The sequence below is a fragment of the Sesamum indicum genome, linkage group LG3 (genome assembly GCF_026168435.1).
Source record: "Sesamum indicum cultivar Baizhima isolate 11 linkage group LG3, ASM2616843v1, whole genome shotgun sequence".
Classification (NCBI taxonomy): Eukaryota; Viridiplantae; Streptophyta; class Magnoliopsida; order Lamiales; family Pedaliaceae; genus Sesamum; species Sesamum indicum.
This window is the reverse complement of record NC_142659.1, coordinates 14484529-14501343: the sequence shown is the minus strand read 5'-3', so window position 1 is coordinate 14501343 and position 16815 is coordinate 14484529. Positions and strand designations below refer to the sequence as shown.

Genomic DNA, 16815 nt, shown 5'->3' with positions numbered 1-16815 from the left:
GAGAGGAAGCCGACGGAGGACATAAATGAGAGTGCAGAGGCGTTCATAAGGAAGTTCAGACAGCAGCTGGTTCTTCAGAGGCTGGAGTCCATTGAGAACTACCAGCAAATGCTCAAGAGGGGAACTTAATTACAGGCTTTGCCAATATTATTCATTTTCTTTTTTGGCTAAATATGAGATTTGTTTGATTTTGTTATTTATTAATCTACCTAATATATATATATATGTATGTATGTATGTATGTATGTATATTTTTGTGGTGGTCCAAGTAATAAAGTATTATGCATTTTATCAATTTCATGTATACTATATAATGAATTAATTATAATATCAGTTTTTATTTACCAATTTATTGTATAATTTTTTTAATAAAATTAACCAATTATACACAAGTACTACAACATCGATCTCAATGTTTTTTCAGATTTTCAGGTGGCATTTCGTTTCAATTTTGTTTAGTTGTAGTAGATAATATTGATTACAAGAAAATATATTTTTTTAGTCTCATAAAATTTAAAATTTCGTCTTTTTAGTTTTGGGCTTTTTTAGTCCCAAATTGCAATGCCTTTTTAGTCCAAAAATCACAACGCACGTGATTTTTTGAAACTAAAAATATGTAATTAAGAGTTTTATGAGACTAAAAGTGACACCAAACTATAATTTTCAAACGTAACAATTTATAGTGTAAGAAATATTTAATTTTTTTGTAGTGTCTGAATCGATTTATCTCGAACCTAAAACCCGATGGGTTACATTCTATTGACCCGTTATACTAGACCTAGTTTGGAAAATTTTGAAGATATAAAAAAATGTATTAATTAAAGTATGAAATAATAAAGATATTGAATAATATATACTTGTTTAGTATATATACGTATGCATGCTTTTAGGTTATATATATTTCAACTTTCAGAATATATGTTTAATGTACTTTAAAAGTAGAACTACTTTATATCATTATTTCAATTTATACAAAATATCAGGTTCGCCTATTACGTGCTAGTACAAATACACATAAATATATATCTAATAATAAAAAATATTAAAAAGATCATATTTGTGTCAGAGCGAGTCCAAATATCAACATTTGAACCCCATATTGAAGCCCATTTAGGCCGTGTTTATCTTTTTACACTACTTATTCCCCTTAGGATTAATTTGGGATTGTCTGTAAAATTAGAGAATTCAGCTGCAACCTTCTTCACTCCATGTTAGCAGCATTGCAGTTTGAAGAACAGAGCATCATCCTACAGCTACAGTGATGGAGTAATCGCCTTGCAGAGCTCTGACGCTTTTATTAGTGGAATTACGTTTTTCCCTCATTTGTAATAGAGTAGAGTTGCTATTACTTCTCTTTATCGCATTCACGTTTATATTAGTGGTTTTACGTTTCTTGGTTGGTGAGAGTTAGTTGTGGTTACAGCCTTTACAAAAGGCTCCTCTTCTTCGTTGGAGAGAACAGAGATTTTACTGTACTTCTTCTGCAATAATTAGTTTGATTGCTTTCTCTTTACAAATGGCAAATACCTTTCCTTCCGCTGCAAATTTTACATGGTATCAGAGCCATCATTGATGGTCTCTGAATTACCTTTATCCTTTCAACCAAGAAAACCAACACTGATACATTCTTGATTCCAAGAAACAACAAAACAGGAAATCAAGAATGGCTGAAGAAATGGAGGCATTCAAACTGCAACAGAGTGATAACCCAGGCTTGTGCCTTGTTACCACATTGCTGGACGGGACGAATTTCCTGTCATGGAGTAGGTCGATAAAGTTGGGCTTGAGATCCAAGACGAAACTTAGTTTCATCCAAAGAAGACAATAAACCAGAAGAAAATTCCAAAGAAATGGAACAATGGGACAAAGCTGATTCCATGGTTATTTCATGGATATTAAATTCCATTTCACGAGACATTGTAGAAAGCTTCATGTACACCAATACTTCGAGGGAGCTTTGGATTGAACTGGAGAACAGATACGGACAAAGTAATGGTCCAATGGAATGCAAAATAAAGAAAGAACTCGGAGCTTTATCTCAAGGTTCATTAACTGTCTTTGCATATTTTTCAAAGTTAAAGAAGTTGTGGGACGAACTAGCAAGCATTATGTACACACCCAAATGTACTTGTGGAGCAGCAAAGGAGAATACAGACATTAAAAATCATGATCAAACCATTCAATTCCTTATGGGATTGAATGATTTCTATGATCATGTTAGAAATCAGATTCTCTTGATGGAGCCAATACCCATAGTCAGTAAGGTGTATGCAATGGTGCTAAGAATTGAGAAGCAAAAGGAGGAAGCTGTGGAACCATCCCATCCCTCTCAGAATATGGCAATGCAGGTATACAAGAAATCTGATTTTCAAAAACCTGATTTTCAAAACAATTTTCAAAGGAAAAGAACTTTTCAATAAAAAAGGCAAATGATATGTAAAGGATGTGGAAAATCTAACCATCTCAAAGAATCTTGTTTTGAAATCCACAGATATCCTGAGTGGTACAAAACACTCATGGATCAAAGAAGGAAAAACATACCTGTATCCAATAGAGCAGCTGCAGCTATAGAGATCAAGAATGAAGAAAAGAATGCTGTTGATGGGGAAGCCATCAATGAAATGCTCAGAACGGAGTTTCACAAGTTCCTTGGTGGGCTGAAACCTCAAACTCTAACCATAACAGATGGAGACAGGTACAATTTTTCAGGTAAAACTACTGATCACAATTTGCCAGATTCTGATAAATTTGATGAATGGATCATTGACAGTGGCAGCACATCTCATTTGTACAAAGATAACTTTATGTTTTCTGATAAGAGTGCTAATCAGAATAATGTCTATGTTCACCTAGCTGATGTCACTAGACACAAAGTTCAAAAATCAGGAGATATAAAGTTAAATGATAAACTGATTCTGAATGATGCTTTGTTTGTTCCCAGTGTTCAGTTTAATCTTCTTTCTGTCAATAGACAATGTAAGTCTTTCCCCATTAAAGTTAAATTCCTTGAATCTTGTTGTGTCATGCAGGACCTCAAGACTAGAGAAGTCAATGCAGTGGCAAAATTAGTAGAAAGACTGTATATCTTGAATGCTCAATCTTTTGACAGAAAGAACATAGATGATATTCTTCACAAACACAGGGAATTGAGCCTTTATACTTCACATGTTTCATTAGACATCTGGCACAAGAGATTAGGACATTTGTCCAAAAATGTATTCATGCACACAGGTTTGTCTAAGCATGTTAAGAATGAAGAGATCACATGTGAAATATGCCCACAAGCAAAACAACAAAAGCTTCCCTTTCCAATTAGTACTTCTGTTTCTGAATGCTGTTTTGATCTTTTACATGTTGATATATGGGGTCCCTATAATGAATTTTTCATATCTAAATGCACTTACATGCTTACCTTGGTTGATGATCATTCTAGATGTACGTGGACCTATCTTATGCAACAAAAGTCTCAAACCACAGAAATATTGAAGGACTTCCATAAAATGATCCTCACTCAATTTAACTGTAGAATCAAAAGGATAAAAAGTGATAATGGATCATAATTCTTAGGAGAACACTGCCAAAATTTCTTCAAAAATGAAGGAATTATTCATCAAACCACATGCATATACACTCCACAACAAAGTGGTGTGTAGAAAAAAAACACAAACATCTTCTACAAGTGGCTAGGTGTTTAATGTTTCAAGCCAATCTTCCAAAAATGTTTTGGACTGAAGCTATTTTTACCTCTACATATCTGATAAACAGAACACCAACTCCCTTGTTAAATTCGAAAACTCCTTATGAGATACTTTTTCATAAACCTGTGAATTATTCTTCACTTAGAACTTTTGGATGTATGTGTTTTGTTACTAACAATGCCCCCCATAAATCCAAGTTTGAAGTTAGAGCTATGAAATGTGTGTTCTTAGGCTATGCCCCTAACCAAAAGGGTTATAAGGTGTATGACTTAAAAAAGGGATGCATGTTGATCTCTAGAGATGTTACTTTTCATGAAGATATTTTTCCTTATACTGATAAATCTAGTGATCCTATCTCATGCTCATTGCCTATTGTTCTTGCTGAAAATGATCCTGAAGATATAAGAGAACATGATGAACCAACAATCACTGAACATGACATAAATGATAATCAAACAAATTCACCTGTTGTCCTCAGGAGATCCAATAGACAAGTCACACAACCTGCCAAATTTCAAGATTATATATGCACTTATTCAGGAACAGATACTGATATACCCCTTGCTGTCCCTTCTTCTCAAATACAAAAGTGCTATTTTACTGCTATTAATAATCCTAATGAGCCTAAGAATTTTAAAGAAGCTATGAAAGATAAAGAATGGATAAAAGCCATGGAAGATGAAATTAGAGCTTTAGAAGAAAATGAAACTTGGGAAATAACTAGCTTACCAAAGGATAAGAAGGCTATTGGAAATAAATAGATCTACAAACTTAAACTTAAACAAGATGGATCTATTGATAGATATAAAGCTAGACTTGTGGCAAAGGGGTATAATAAAATAGAAGGTGTGGATTATTTAGATAGTTTCTCACCTGTAGCTAAGGCTGTTACCATTAGAATCTTTTTTACACTAACAGCTAAATATAATTGGTACCTGCACCAATTAGACATTAATAATGCTTTTTTACATGGGTTCTTGGATGAAGATATCTATATGATTCCTCCTGAAGGGTATGTGGTTCCTAAGGATCATGTTTGCAAATTAAAAAGATCTCTATATGGCCTCAAACAGGCTTCTAGACAATGGAACCAAGAGTTTACAAACCAATTGAAAAAATATGGTTTTAATCAGTCTAAATTAGACCATTGCCTATTCATAAAACATACTGAAAGAGGACTTTTCTGCTTATTGGTTTATGTTTATGATGTATTACTTGCTGAACCATGTCTAGAAACGATTAATATTATCAAAAATCATTTACATAACTTGTTTACCATTAAAGATATGGGAGAAGCTAGATTTTTTCTTGGCTTAGAAATCTGCAGGTCTAAAGAAGGGATTTTGGTTTCACAAACCAAATACATACATAATATAATCAGTGATGTGGGGCTGGAGCATGGAAAAACAGCAGGTACACCTCTTCCAGCAGGAATTAAACTTGACAGCACAGAAAATCCAGAGCCTTACAGAAGATTGTTAGGGAGGCTGTTCTATTTGGGATTTACTCGGCCTGACATATGCTAAGGAACTCAACAGTTAAGCCAGCATATGCAGCACCCCAGCAAGTCCCATTGGGGAGCAACTCTTCACATGGTGAGGTATCTAAAAGGAACAACAAACAAAGGACTCCTGTTCAATTCTGAAAAAACCTTTGAGCTCCAAGCCTTTTGTGATGTTGATTGGGCTAGCTGCAAAGATACAAGAAAGTCTCTCACAAGATATTGTGTATTTCTTGGGAATGCTTTGATTTCATGGAAAACAAAGAAGCAGACTACCGTGTCAAGGTCATTTGCAGAAGCAGAATACAGGAGCATGGCCACTACTACTTGTGAACTGATTTGGATTTTCAACCTATTACATGAATTACATATACATTCACCTACACCTATTAAGTTTCATTGTGATAACCAGGCAGCCTTATACATAACCGCAAATCCAGTCTTTCATGAAAGGACAAAGCACATAGAAATTGACTGTCACATAGTTAGAGACAAATACAAACAAGGATTTATCTTGTCATTACACATTTCATCCAGATTACAGACTGCGGACATATTTACTAAGGCTTTACCTGGACCAAGATTTATATTTCTCAATTCCAAGTTGGGTTTTGTCAATCTTTTTACAAGCTCCACTTGAGGGGGGCGTTAAAATTAGAGAATTCAGCTGCAGCCTTCTTCACTCCATGTTAGCAGCATTGCAGTTTGAAGAACAGAGCATCATCCTACAACTATAGTGATGGAGTAATCGCCTTGCAGAGCTCTGACGCTTTTATTAGTGGAATTACGTTTTTCCCTTCATTTGTAATAGAGTAGAGTTGTTGTTACTTTTCTTTATCGCATTCACGTTTATATTAGTGGTTTTACGTTTCTTGGTTGGTGCGAGTTAGTTGTGGTTATAGCCTTTATAAAAGGCTCCTCTTCTTCGTTGGAGAGAACAGAGATTTTACTGTACTTCTTCTGCAATATATGAGTTTGATTGCTTTCTCTTTACAAATGGCAAACACCTTTCCTTCCACTGCAAATTTTACATTGTCAGTTGGATTGTGATAGATGGGATGGAGTGCTTACCCGTTTACATACTCGGATAAAACGTGGATTGTATAATTATAATTCTGTTTACCTGCATGTATTAATTCCACCCATTATTATTTCTATTGCCTTTTTGCCCCCTTCAATTTGCCAAATTACAGAACGCAGTTGTCCCCCAATGGCCCCACCCCCCCTCTTCGTCTTTTCCCTTCCCTCTCTTTCCCCAATTTTTGCTTCCACATCGTTCGGCTGCGAAACGGGGAGCCTTCCTCCTAACTGTTCCAATCAACGATTTCAACCACCGTATTCTCGGTAAGTTAAACGTTATCCAAACATTTCCTGCAAACATGAACGTGATATGTGTACCGATTGTAATCTTTACCCGAATTCTTATCTCGATTTTTAGGGTTTCCGAATTTTCATATTTCCATCTTGCAGGCATGCACTTCCGTGGCTTCCTAACCCTTTCCGTACATATCCCCAAAGGTAATTGCAACTCTTTATTCATTTCGTTTACCCCCCCTTCATGTCCGCAGTTCTGAATTTAAATTTGTTGTGTTATTTTTGTTACAGCTCACCTACTACTTCACTGAACGCAAACAATACTTTGTACCCTCTGCTAGATATAATTTCTTCGTGGTTAAAAGCTTTGCTCTCTGTGAAAAATTTGTCATACACCTGGTACTTGCACTGTTATTTGTGAAATGCGTTATTGCATTTACATCATACTGTATGCTTTCCTTACTATGACTACTGTGTAATGGTCTTGTGCGTCGACGTTACTAACTACAGTACTTATAAATACATATTACACATATATGATGTTTAGCTTACCATGTGGTTCCTAATGTCCTCACGTTGCATCCCTTAATTGTTAGTATCTAGGGCATTTATGATGGATACCTCTCGTTGCAAAAATGATTTCAGTAGTAGCGATTCCAAAGGTAGAACCTACAGTAGGTACGTTCTTCTGCATCAACCGAATTTGTTCATCTTTTTACCGTTGTGGTAGGGATGTTGTCTTACGCACCTCGTGGACTGCCCTAAATTCGAGTTGAAGATTTCACGGGTGCTCTGGTAACGAGGTTTGTTATTTCAGTACAAAGTTACTCATGTGCATACAATGATCGCTGGATAATTCGTATATGCTATTCTCAACGTGAATGGATCATTCCTGCATTGTTGCCCATCCCTTATGTAATACATGTATATATATGCCTCACGTACGATTCTCTATAATCAGGGTCAGTACTGCGGCACGTTCCAATGGGTGGACCCCCCCCCCCATCTGCTGCAGGTCAAAAGAGATCATCCCCGAACTATTGAATCGTATCTCCGAGTACAAAAGCCGGATGAAACGTTTGGATGATCGCCTACAAGAGGAGGAGATGCGAAGTCGAAGATTAATAAATTATTTGATCGTCTTAATCATTGTTTGACTAATAACTGTTTCCATTGCGTTGAATATCTAACCTTTCTTAATCACTCCGATTGTGTATAATTTTTTGTTAGCTCAGGCATTTCATCCACGCTTTACTTTATGCAATTTTTTTGAAAACATGCGCTGCAGTCAACAAGTAAGTTCTCATCAATCATACGTTCTAATTTTTATTAAACTATTTCTTCCATACTGTATATGCATGAAATTCCACATGTTTTCAATACTGTTAAGTTTTCCATTGTTATTAAATATAGCTTGGGCCTTATGAGTACACTGCACATGTAAAACACTTCACATTGCGACTACGATTAGGGTATTCCATTGTATGGTGAAGTTGGCATTACTTATCATCATATTTATTAAAACATCTGCACGTGTACTTTTTGCATCCAGTCGGAATATTCCAACATCCCTCATTCAAATTGTGTAGTGCATTCATTCATCCAACTACCCATCCACCAACTACTTCATTTATTGTGCCGTCACTTTAACCATTAACTGTGGAGCTGCAGATGTGAATAAATTTGATGAGAAATGTTCAAAATGCCGGCAGCCTGCACTGGTTTATACATCTGCTGCATATGCATTTACTACTAATGCTTGTCATTTCCTACACCAATGCCACACTTTGCGATTAATTACTCCCATCTAACTTAATGTAATGCGACATGACAGTTTAATTACTGGAGGATTTTCACTTTGGCCACACTGACAATTGTACAGTTCTCTCCATCCATTGGCCAAAACATCAAGTCATAATCCCCAGCGACGCCTATAAATGTGACTGCATTTTCCATTTTTGATTTGCAACATCCTTTTTCTACTTTTGTACACCCCCAAACATACTTTTTATGTAAATACCGAATGATGTGGCCAGACAGGTTCTACTTCCAGCTCTACATGGTCTATTGTTCGAAATGGACAAAGGGCAATGGAGTCAACTTTTATTACTAAACTCCTCAACCATGCCAAGAAAGGTCGTTTTCACCCCGACCATGAGAACACCTTCGCGATAACTGATGCTTTGGAAGCTGTCCATAAAGATCACAGGATTAAGATTGATCTTCATTGGGGAAAGTACGACGTCAAGTTCTTACGCGAGAGGCACGATTTTTCGAAAGTTGATTGCCCGTCGGGATGTAATCTGCAACACTGGGCTACGTTTTATGATAGCGCTTGACTCAACTTGGAAGGAGTTCTGCAAGGTGATCTATTTTTTTTAACAAATTTATGTACATGTTTTTTCATTAGTAAATCGCGGACAACCATTAGAATGTGCACTTGTGTTGTTTGTGATGTATGACTTTTTATTTGCAGGAATCCCATATCGGCAAATGCTACGTGAATGCTTATGAAGATAGGTGAGACGATCTTTGTAAGCTCTTTGCCCAACCGGTGGACTCAGACTCCACTTCTGTTGACGATGCTAGCCCTGAAACACAAGAAGGGGATTCCAAGGAACAATCCGATCATACTGTCACCCTTCAACCTTCCGAGCTTGTGGGAGTTGCACAAAAGGATCCTTGCCCATACGGCTATGTCTTGGATAGCTTACTTCGAGTTCATCCCTCTGGAATTTCTTCGATGATTTCTACGAGTGCGATGATGATGCAGACTCATTGCAGCCACTGCCAGGTGTTCCAAGTGCCGGCCAGAAATGCTCAGACACCAAGTGTGGGAGCGTTGCCGCTGCACGGTCTGAAGGGCAAGCCAGCTCGTGCGCGTCGAATCGAACTCCAGTGAAGAAGGTTGATTGATGCATCAAGAGTTTGAGTGCATTCTGTTGGAACAATCTGAGGAAAGGGTTTGAGGAAGGAGGTTGTTGGAAGTGTCTGTCGTTCATGCATACATGGAAACGTTTGTATTATATTCTGTAGATATACATATATATATATATAGATATTAATGTACGTATGACAGATCACGGACTTTTCATTGGGACTTATGTTGTCTGTTGCCAACATTGTCTCATTCCGCTGTAACTTAATTAACTTTCACCTTTAGCACATCTATAAATGGTTTTCATTCTGTCTAAGACTGTAGACCACTAATTAGAACTGTCATATAAGGCAGGGAATGTTTGTTAGTCACTGTTGCAGGTTGTTCTTTTTGGTCTTATATGATTCCCTGGGTTCCATATGTTTTGTGGACCACCTGCACGTGTTACTCGTATTGTCCGTACTAATGTATAAATTCTATTAATTAATGAATGTACGGATGGTTTTATGTATGTAGCTAAATTTTATTTACGTCTTCTTTGCAATCTCCATTTCTGTGTTCTTGCAAAATAATTTTTCCAATCTGCAATTTGCAATCTCCACTTGTGTATTGTTCTCCATAAATTAATCCACCAAACATCTTGTAATTCATTATGTGAATGGGGATATTAACTTTGTCCCTTTGTTGTAGGAATGTAAAATGAATGTACCATAAATTAAAACATGGACTTCATATACTAGGTCACTACGTTATCAATAATCTGATTTTATGTATCCACACTTAACCGTACAATACGCACACAAAGCAGATTACGACGACACTATGTCTTGATTTGCAATGCAGTCTTAAGTACGCAGTTAATTATGCCAATGTGGCCTTTTCTTCTGTCATCGAATCCGGCTCGAATACCCGCTCATTTAAAAGGCATGTCTCTTGACTTTTCCTGAAAAGTGCGTCCATTTATTCACAAACCCTATTCACCTTCTTCCTCCATTCTTACTCTTCACCCACCGCCGTACGTTGCTAACATCGCCATATGCCGCGCTGCAAGTATCCCATGGGTCAAGCACGGTAGTTTTATACCCCCACTTGGACCAAGAAAGTCGACACCGCGTTCTGCACCTACCTTCACATCCATGTGCTCATGGGCAGTCCACAGTCCAACCCGTTACTTTCCGCTAACTATGCGTTCAGAAACTCTGCAGATGCGGTGAACGAGTATGCCGGCCACGCCTTGTTTTATGATTTCTTCCGATCCAGACTGAGGTTCCTGCATTTGAGATTCGACACTTTTGGTAAGCTGCTTCAGGAAACAAACATACGATGGAACGAAGAGGCGAACAGGATGTCCAGTACAAGAGAAGACTAGCGCCGGATCATATGGGTATGAGTTCTTCTATATGCATTCCGAACCTGCTGTTAGTGAGTTGTAAATTTGGGCTTTGAAAACACTATATTTTGCAAGAAAGGCCCTTCGCCAAGGCTTACTACTACTTTAGTGAGCCGCAATGGGATTAGTTTCGGGAGGTCTTCTGTGGATGTGAGCTTGCGTCTTTCTGTGGAAACACTGATGATATTGACGACTTCAGTTCGGATGGGCCTTCCGGATTGGACGTCATATACTTGGGGATGAAACCTGATGATGAGTTGGAGGTGATTGATAAAATTACCAGTGAGGATGATAGTTGATTCAAGTCTGTCTAATATGCGGCCTTACAAGGATGCTTTATTTTGATGCAGGTGTGCACGCCGTCCACGAAAAAATTTCTCTGTCTATGTACGAACGTTTGACGCTAGTCCTTTTTTTTTTGTTTGTATATTGCTGCTGAATATTTTTCTCTTTTGTGTTGTTTTGATTTTCATGGAGGGAATATGAATGGACGGTCATGTATGGCCCTCATGGTTTAGTCTTTAATTTCATGTAGTTTCCCTTCTGCAAAAGATCGTCATCCTCTTTTCCATTCGTTCATTTTGTTCATTGTAATTCACAGTAATCGTGGGACAACACCAAAAATTATTTTAAAACGTCCTAATCCGATTGCATGTCATCCACGTTCTTATTTATCCAGCATGTTAAGCCTTGGGTACATGTGTGCGTGCGAAACCCTTGTTTATGGGATGTAGTGGGTTCCGTACCAAAACACAGAACACAGTAATTATTACTCTTGTAATCCTTTGCTACGCATACGAATCTTGTGAACTTTTTGTTGTCCCAAAACACGCAAACGAGTACCACAACTACATAATTACAGAATGCATGTGTACATAAATTAATTAATTGCGGCAAAAACACGAGATAAAGCAATAAATCTTCTTTTATTCTGCGGTTTCCAAAGACTCTTAACACACTTCAAACGACGGAATGATGAATAGCTGCGCATTATTGCTTGAAATTGTTCGGTTACCACCCAGTTCACAAACGGTCACCTACAAATTTGCTTTTAAACGCGTCATTCCAGTCACTCTTCTATCCCTCATTGCGTCCCACCCGAGTCACTTGACCCTTCTTCTTCAACACAATACCCCCTACATCATTCGAAAGCTCCAATCCCACTATGCCGCAGTGGAAAATCCCGATGGGTCAGAGCAGGTACTTTTACACTGCGATATGGACGAAAAACAGTAGATGACACATTCTGTAACTATTTATATTATCATTCTATCATAGGCAGAAACCATTCGACCCTTCGAACCCAGATTACGGCTCGTTGTGCACCGCTGCGCAAGCCATAAGGGAGTTTGTTGTGCGGTCATGAAATTTGAATTTCTTTCAAGACAGACTCCGTTTGTTGTGTCTCCGATACGAGACGTTTAACACGAGACGTTTAAGAAGGTGCTTGAAGAACCAGGCATCACATGGAACAAACAAAGCAACCGGATGAGTGGCGAGATGGTCCAGTGGAGGAGGCTCATACGGGTATGGTAGTGTGTATGGTTATTTGTTTGGCATGATTTATTTACGTATCATCTTTCTTACTCAAACTACGTGGGTTTATAGGAGCAGCCGTTCGCTAAGGCATACTTCTACTTCTGGGAGCCGAAATGGGAGCATTTGGAGAAAATTTTTGGTGGCACTGCGCTTATCCCGTTGCAGGCAACTTCCGTGGAGATTGATGAATACCAGCCCAGCGATGAAGAACCAGATATTGTCTTCTTGGGGAAGAAACCAAGGATGGAGCCGGAGGTGATTGATTTGGTGTCCAGCGAGGACGAAAGTTGACGAATGTACCTGGGTCGGGCAACGATGCGTTTGTCTTGGTTGGAAGTGTTGAATGTTTTGTTTTTTACCTCATCGTGTCGTAATGGAAGGGAGAACATTTTCTTTGCTTTGTACTCGAACAAATTATTGCTTGCTTGCTCAATGTTTTATTTGTTGCCAATGCTTGCAAACATATATTCCTTTTTTATGTTGTTTGAAATCATATGTTGTGTTTTAAATAATTGAGTTTTAGAGTCAATTTAAAGGCTCATCACAAACATGCAAATTTTCACTGAAAAAACACGCACTTGTCCACGGTGCTGATCTGATGCGTTACATATAAGGACATATATCAACCTTATGCGTGTTTTTTAATAGATTGGAAGTGGTATGTTTTTCTTAAAAAACATACTGATCATGGATTTGATGTGTGACATTGCTTGACCCATGAAGGTAGCCGATGCTTGTGAAATTGAGGATTCAAGCCATCTACTTGCTGCTTTTGCTTCACAGACATCTGCAGATTACTGTGTTGATGGAGCTGGTCTTTGTTGCACACGATGGACCGAAGATAGAATGAAAAGAAGAAGAACAAATCGTGTTTTGTATCACAGAGGCGCATTCACATTTCCTTTAAATTTGTGGGGTATTTGTATAGTCGGACAACTTGTTTCCAGAACATGAATAATGAAGCACACTTCGTCTGCTTATTCTGGTCTGTAACAGAACACAAAAAATTAATGCAAACCATAGCTTCAGTCAGTTTTCTCTATGATTTTTCTTCCACTTTCGTTGCTTTATTACATTGGACATTCTACAACAGCCAGCCTTAATGTTAAGGATGCCCGCCTGCCACAGCATTTGGCTTTTACGCAACCAGCCAAATGAAAGGCTGTTGCATCAGGCTTTGCGTGAAGCCAGTAGCGGCCAGCCTTTCTTTAATCTCGTGAGTGGGCAGCGATGGGTCAGTCAATGTGACCCATCACTGTGTAATTTTCTATAAAATATAATAAAAAATCACCACCCAACATCTATAAATTCAGAGCATGATGCTTTCAATTCTCATTGCACACAACGAAGCTTTGTATTTTACTTTCATTCAGAAACCTTTTGTTCGGATAGTTTGTATACATATTCGCTTTTGGGTTTCACTTGTTTCTTTCCCCTTGCAGATAGGTACACGCCGTGTGTACGCCATATGCTATAGAAATATATTATCTGAACAAGCCCAACATAGGTCCGATGATACTCCCGAAGGTTATATAGCCGCCGTAATGAAGATGTTTTTGGTCGATATACCACTATCTCATGCAATTCATAGTGGATATACCACTATCTCATGCGATACTTGGTGGATATACCACTATCTCAGTCAAGACTCAATACGTCGCCAAAGGGTGTCTGATCGTATATCCATGGAAGCATATTCACCCAAACATTTTGAAACTTCATTGCAAGTTCAGTTTGGGGGAACTGGTTTGAGGGGTACGATCAACAACATAAACGGGGGAGATGAATAAGAAGTAAGTTAGAGACGTACGTTTGACTGCATCTATATGTCCCTGTAACTAACGAATTGATGTTTTCCTTGTCATGGCACTGGTCATCGGAATGTCGGTTCGATTGTAATGACAATGAGGCGCAAATTAAGCCACAGAGAAATGTGGGCAACTAAATAATAAAGAATCGGCGTCAACGCAGCAAACGAAATTGTGAAACTGGTGGACATTTGTCCCATGTAATTATTATTTTTAAATGTAATGCAATGATAACATTATATTATAGGGCAAATTGCAATTTTCGTCCAGTTTCTTAGGGGCGGTGGCGTTTCCAGTCCAGGTCTTTTCCAAAATAGACTAGTAGAACAGTAATTAAAAAAATTTAGCGATTTTAGGACAAATTACCCTAAATTGACCGGAATTTTGCACGAGGTAGGCACGTGAGCGTTTGAAAGTTGGGGAAAGCTGACGTGTCCGATTAAATGGATTAGGTGTAAAAAAAAAGGGGGCAACATGACGTGGCAAAGCTGGCATGGAAAAAAAGACCACGTCAGCTTGCCAACATGGATTGCAATTCGGTGCTTTGGGAGAGTTGTTTGTATGAGGAGGGCGAGAAATTGTATAATGTGTTGTTGGAGTATGCTCCCGATGGCGCTTTGGCTGATAAGCTTAAGAATTCCGGTGGTGGGGGGATGCCGAAATCTGAAGTTCGAGGATACACAAAGGCTTTGCTCAAAGGGATTCACTATATTCACAAGTTCGGGTACGTTCACTGTGATATCAAGCTTAAAAACATTCTTTTAGGCGTGAATGGCCGCGTGAAGATCGCCGATTTTGGGCTGGCGAAGCGGGATGGAGGGAGAAAAGGCATCGCGATGGGGTGCGAATTGAGGGGCACCCCTTTGTACATGTCGCCGGGAGCGAGTAGGCGCGTCCGACGGATATTTGGACACTTGGGTGCGTCGTGGTGGAGATGTTGTTTGGAAATTCGGCATGGTGGTGCTCAGATATCGCTGAATTGATGATGAGAATTGGAGTAGGTGAAGAAGTGCCAGAGATCCCAGAAGTTTATCGGAGGAAGGGAGAGATTTTCTTGGTAAATGTTTCGTGAAGGATCCAAGCAAGAGATGGACGGCGGAGATGCTTTGACGTGACCTTTTTTTCCACGTCATGTTGCCCCATTTTTTTTACACCTAATCCATTTAACCGGTCACGTCAGCTTCCCCCAACTTTCAAACCTCATGTGCCTCCCTTGTGCACAATTCTGGCCGATTTAGGGTAATTTGTCCTAAATTGTCAAATTTTTTTAATTACTATTCTACTATTCTATTTTGAAAAAGACCTGGACTGAAAACGCCACCGCCCCTAAGAAATTGGACGAAAATTACAATTTGCCCTATATTATATTTGGCCTTTATAATAAAATTAGTTGTATATACGTATGTATAAGGCTGGGTAAACTTTTGTCTTCCCGACTTAGTTGTTGCTGGTGGTAATGAGGAGAAGCGTTATACGTAGCACGTCCTTCACACACTGATGTACGTGTACGTAAGGCTGCCAAAACGACCGCTTTTTGGAGTGGTCAAAGCAGCAAAATTACATGAGAAACCTCAAAAAATAATCGAAAAGTGAAAGGGTGAAAAAAAATCACTCCTGTAGTTTTCCACCGCCAATAGGGTTTATTTTATGACCGTTGGCATTCAATGTAGGAGAAGCAATTATTACCTAAATGCAAATGAACACAAATTAGGTGTTTTTTATGTAACTGGTCACCGGCATCATGTAGCCGTTCATTAGTCTACTCGGTGACCCTTACCCAGAACACCCGCCCTTTCATTTATTCCTTAACTCTGCCAACAATCACAGAAGTTTTTTTCCCCACCGGCAATGACCAAAATGTATTCAGCCATGCCGAGACAGAGAGTGCCCATGGGACAGAGGAGGTATCTTTATACCCGGATATGGACTAAAGAAGTGGACCAAATTTTCTGCAATAGCTTATACTATGACAGTATGCGGACCCCATGCGGCTGGAGAACGAGTCTTTGCAGAGTGCCGCCGATGCTGTTAACAAATTTGCTGGGAGAACGTGGTCGATGGACTTTTTCCAAAAGAGATTGAACCTGCTTCGGATTCTGCACGATACATTTGGGATGTTGCTGGACGAACCCCACATCGCATGGAACAAGGAAACTAACAGGATGTCGGGACGGAGACAGTATTGGAAGGATATCATTTGGGTAAAGCATTCCTGAATCCGACTCGAATATATTCTGTATGTAAGTAATAGTATTGGTTTGTTAAAATTTTTTGGTTTGCAGGCAAATCCATTTGCGAAGGCGTACTACTACGTCGGTGAGCCAAGATGGGAGCAGCTGAGTGAGATTTTCCTTGGGAAACTTCCTTCACCTTGGCGTTCGATGAGCAACGACATTGAGCCCATGGAGAATGGAACGAATGTTGCAGACTTTGAATTCCTTGGGATGAAAGACAATGTGGAGTCTAAGGTCATTCAGGGGGTGCCCAATGATCAGGAGAAGTAAAGGAGGTGGGATGGTTTCCGTGTTCAAGGATTGATGGCGGTGGATTATCGGTACAAGCGGAAAGGAAAAAAAAAAAGAAATTTGGTACAACAAAGACGTTATGTATGGTCATGAAGTTCCTTTTGTAAAAATATATTTGCCTTATGGACAGGAGAATGACTATAATTGCAAAAATGATTTGTT

At 38.8% G+C, this 16815-nt stretch overlaps 2 protein-coding genes and 1 pseudogene across 2 annotated transcripts; all 3 read left to right on the top strand.

Moving 5' to 3' along the window:
• The first annotated feature begins 1850 nt into the window (after positions 1 to 1850).
• LOC148788688 (uncharacterized) lies at positions 1851 to 2500 on the top strand. Its single transcript, XM_088878093.1, has 2 exons — positions 1851 to 2348; positions 2492 to 2500. The coding sequence occupies exons 1-2, from the start codon at positions 1851 to 1853 to the stop codon at positions 2498 to 2500; spliced, it is 507 nt and encodes a 168-aa protein (XP_088734219.1).
• A 16-nt stretch (positions 2501 to 2516) lies between these two features.
• LOC148788687 (uncharacterized) lies at positions 2517 to 4459 on the top strand. The gene is made up of 2 exons (XM_088878092.1): positions 2517 to 3435; positions 3930 to 4459. Exons 1-2 carry the CDS (start codon positions 2517 to 2519, stop codon positions 4457 to 4459), a joined length of 1449 nt encoding a protein of 482 aa, XP_088734218.1.
• A 10193-nt stretch (positions 4460 to 14652) lies between these two features.
• Positions 14653 to 15238, top strand: LOC105157592 (mitogen-activated protein kinase kinase kinase 20-like; annotated as a pseudogene).
• The last annotated feature ends 1577 nt before the right edge of the window (positions 15239 to 16815 follow it).